Below are 4,277 nucleotides of genomic sequence, written 5' to 3'. Positions count from 1 at the left end.
GTTTCGTTATAATTCCTATAATTCTAGAATTATATTATCACTCATCATGATCTAGCACATTATTAAAATAATTATAAATTAAATAACACATAAATGGCATATATAGGACTTGAACCCAAGTAAGTCCTTTCACACAATCAAGTACTCTTTACCACTTGAGCTAGTACTTTTCTACGTAATACATGTCAGTGTTAAATGCCATAAAGGATCCCACTACCCGCATTTATTAATTATTTATTTATTTAATTAATTAAATTTCGCGGATCTTACAACTTTGCTTGACTTGAGCCTGAATTGACTCTACTCGACCTAACGTTGATCAACTCAATTTGAGATGGGTCTGACATGATGTGGGACTCGACTTCTCGACCCAATGCAAGCCCAACTTAATTGGGCTTGATGACCTGACCCAATTTCTCTCAATCCCACTTAAGCGTTATTAACCTAAATTTGGCAAGAATCAACTTGACATGGGCTTAGCCTAACTTTTGTTGGACGTGGGTTTGCCCCAACTTGGTTGAACGAGATCATGGCTCACTTGGCTCAACCTGGACGTAGGTCGACTCAACTTGATTTGATTGAATATGGGTTGGACACAACTCAATCCCTGTTGGACCCGACTTTACTTAGCCTAACATGGGTCTAGCCCTACTTAACCTCTAACTCCACCAACTTGACATTGTTTTAGCTCACCTAATTTGATTTAGGATCAACTTGACCAAGATTGGCCTAAGTTTGGATAACCCAGCTTGACTTGATCGTGCCTCTATTTGAGACTAGGCCTAACTTGAGAAGGTTTTGGCTTATCCAACGTATCTTAGGTCTAATTGAGCTTAGCATAACTTTAATGTGGCCTACTGACATATTTTTGGTTATCCAAGTCTAGTCTTAAATGACTTGAGTCCAATCTAACTCAACCTTGTATGAACCTAAGTAGTGTTATCTTATATGGATGTGACATAATCCAATAGTTCTTATTTTAAAATATTATACAAAACTTAATTTTAAATTTTCAAAATTTAGAAATTATCTTATCAAATTCAAATGTACTTAAATGAATTGGAGAGTTAAAATTTAAAAATTTGAATTTGAATATAAATTCATTTAAATAAACTTAGAATAAAACTTTTTATTTAGATAATTACAGATTGAATTTTTAAATATTTATCCTCATATTTAGGAATACGTGAATTGCAATTATTGAATAGCTTGCATCACCCTATGAAGAATTTAATTGAGTGACCAACTACAAATTTAATTATGTACATTCGTTGAATTCTGTCTAACGGTGCAATTGATCAAGCATGGGCAGGAGTAATTTGGTTCAAGCGGTGGCTGATTTGATCCGGAGATTCATACTTGGTGGCTGCCGCTTGATTCAATTATCACTGATTATTACTAAACAAATTGTGCGCACATGAAACTTTCTAATCGTGGGGCCCACAGTTCGTAAACAATTTCAGCTGAATGGGCTTGCAGTGAGAGGAATTGAATCATGCAATTTTAATTTGGTTGAACCGCAAATTTAATCTCAAATTAGTAAAACAAATTATGATACAAGATAAATTAAATCAAATAATTAATTCTTACACGTGCCATGTGTGTCAGGAAATATGGGCGGAGAAAAACAAGGAAGATCCATATCCTAAACTAACACAAGATCATTTAGGTTGTGTCCCTTTCAAGTATTTAGGTTGTGTCCTTTTCAGCATAAATTTAAATTAAATTCACAAACAAGACATAAAGTTTCAATTATTGATTGGTACAAATAAATTCATAAGCACAATAAATACTTTCTTCTTCCATAAACAACAGAATAACTTAAGACAAATAACACAATGACATAATAACACATAGTTTGTTAATTATATCTGCATCAACTCTTGGAAAATCTTCATGACAGTAGAAGGCAAACCCAGAAGCACATTTATATTTCTTCGCTCTTGGCCATGTGAGAGGAACAAAATCACTTCCTTCTCTGGAAGAGACACTGGCCCTGAAAGCACAGGGTCTCCCCATCCAAAATCAGTGGTGTGAAAGGAAAGTCTAGACCAAGTTGTGATGAGAAGAGTGCAAGCAAGAGAAGGCCTTGCTCTTGTCACCTCAAAGTAATCAATGGCTGATCTCATGTAGCTATCTGTCACCATCTTGATAGCATCTTGAATGAGTCTCACAGCAAATGAGAGAGGCTTTTGTGTTAGTTCCCCAGCTTGGCACACAGAATTTGTCAGCACAATTCCATTTCCAAAGTACCCTTTTGAAAGAGGAGGGTTGAACTTGGCCCTTCCATCAACAGCAAAAAGAAGCTTTGTTTGTTGCTCAGGTAGCATTTTCAGTGCCTTGGTTCTTGCTATCCACACAAACGCTGAGAGAACTTCAAATGTTGTGCATGCATCAAGAGCCCCATCTTGCATTGCTTTCTTCTTCAGCTCCTTTAGCTTCTCAGGGTCAAAACAGAAGGACCTGTAAACCATTTCATCTTCGTATAAAGTAGCAGTGTTTGATTTGTCTTCTATGTCAGCAAATTCTTGATGCAGGTGCTCTATCTTTGGTGGGTTTCTTGCCTTTAGTATGCTTCTATCAAGCACTGGAGGGATTGAAAGTGGCAAGTCTCTGGCCACTTGTCCCCAAGAGTTCACAAACTCCATTGCACCAATGCCATCAAACATGCAGTGGTTCATGCACAGCCCAAGAGCAAAGCCTCCACATTTGAACTTTGTCACCTGGATTATAGAGTTCACACTTTCAGAACTGCAATACCTTGTGAGAAGTGTGGGACCATTTTCTGAATCATTTTCTTGGTGAGAATGAATGCATTCACAAGTACATGGGAAAGGACGCATAATTAAGAGATGTTGTGTTGTTAAAGTTCTGACACGGATTTTTACTGTCATTATATCAGAAATAGAAGCTCCGGTATTTGCAGAATGGATAAGGTTAGCATGAAAAGAAAAGATATAGTGCTACTGATAAAAATTCAGAAACTAAACCAATTTTAGTCACAAACACTAGCATCCTTAAATTTTGTCAAACAAATGTGCTGCTAACTTTTATATGAGACATTCAAAATAGTCATATTTTTCCATTTATAAATCCTACCAAGAACTTGATAAATTGTTATAATAAAACAATTAAGAATTATGTACCAAAAACAAAGTAACTCCTGAAGGACAATGATAAAACTTACCTGAGCAACTAAAGGAGGCATCTGAAGAATGTGTTTTGCTCCAGGAATATCATAAACCAGCTTACCAAGAGTACCAGGGTCTGGTTTTGTGATGTCACCAATCTCTTCCATTGAACAGTTTGCTTGAGCCTCCACAAACAAGGCACCTTCCCCTGTGCAATCCACTATGAGTTTACCCTCTGAGCTTATAGTGAGTCTCCCAGCAAGAGGGTAATAGTGGACAAGAACCTTCTTCAGTGCATTCTTGATCACTTCCACAGCCTTCTCATTCCCCCTCTCAGCAGTTTTGAAGCAATAAACAGTTCTCACAATCACTGCAATGTTCTGGTCAAGGTTAGATAGGAAATACAAACCCTTCTTTGTTTCTTCAGCTGGTGGAACAAGAGTTGGTTCACCTAGCTTCACACTAAGCTGCTGGAAACCATTCTCATTAGCCATTTTCCTTAACAGCCTACAGAAAAAAAGCAATAGAAACATGAGTAGTGAATGGAAATAGAAGCACTCTATGAACTATTGAAAATAAGTGATCATGAAAATATAAGAGTAGAGCATGCAATGTTGAAAGCATCATCAGGAACACATGTGGTGTTTCTCATACCTGTGGTGTCCCTCACACAATATGACAAGGGTCTGAGTTCCCTCAAGGGAAAGTTGCAAGGTATATATGTATGATGTAGGTGGTGTGCTAAGATGTTCAAAACATAGCAATGGAACAAAATAAATATAATGTGAAGGTGAGAGGTAGTTGTTCATTGGCAACGGTCCAAGCTACTAATAAAATACGTGGTATCTTTAGGACTTGATTGTCTCTTTTTTTTTTCACTTTTTGTGTACTGTGGATCTATGTGGGTGAGGGTAGGCCACTAGTAAAGAGACCAAAGACAAAAGGAACCAAATCAGAAGATGAACAAAGATGAGCTTGTTTGGTGAGGTTGGTATCCCAAATTTGCTAACCTAATATTTTGTTTAATTAGTTGTTCCTTCCAAGATCATCACTTTTGGAAATTAACTCAAAATAGCATCATCGTGTTTCAGTGGCATGATTTTGAAGTACGTGTTTACATTCACATTGAATCCTCCCAAAAATTAA

General features: G+C 36.9%; 1 protein-coding gene across 1 annotated transcript; it reads right to left on the bottom strand.

The window, feature by feature from the left end:
* Nucleotides 1-1,741: 1,741 nt before the first annotated feature.
* LOC114173521 (omega-hydroxypalmitate O-feruloyl transferase) lies at nucleotides 1,742-3,955 on the bottom strand. Its single transcript, XM_028057981.1, has 3 exons — nucleotides 3,786-3,955; nucleotides 3,188-3,638; nucleotides 1,742-2,723 (listed from the first exon to the last, which is right to left on the bottom strand). Exons 1-3 carry the CDS (start codon nucleotides 3,938-3,940, stop codon nucleotides 1,866-1,868), a joined length of 1,464 nt encoding a protein of 487 aa, XP_027913782.1. The 5' UTR covers nucleotides 3,941-3,955; the 3' UTR covers nucleotides 1,742-1,865.
* Between the last annotated feature and the right edge of the window lie 322 nt (nucleotides 3,956-4,277).

This window comes from Vigna unguiculata, chromosome 1 (assembly GCF_004118075.2).
Source record: "Vigna unguiculata cultivar IT97K-499-35 chromosome 1, ASM411807v1, whole genome shotgun sequence".
Classification (NCBI taxonomy): Eukaryota; Viridiplantae; Streptophyta; class Magnoliopsida; order Fabales; family Fabaceae; genus Vigna; species Vigna unguiculata.
This window is presented reverse-complemented; position numbering and strand designations above follow the sequence as displayed.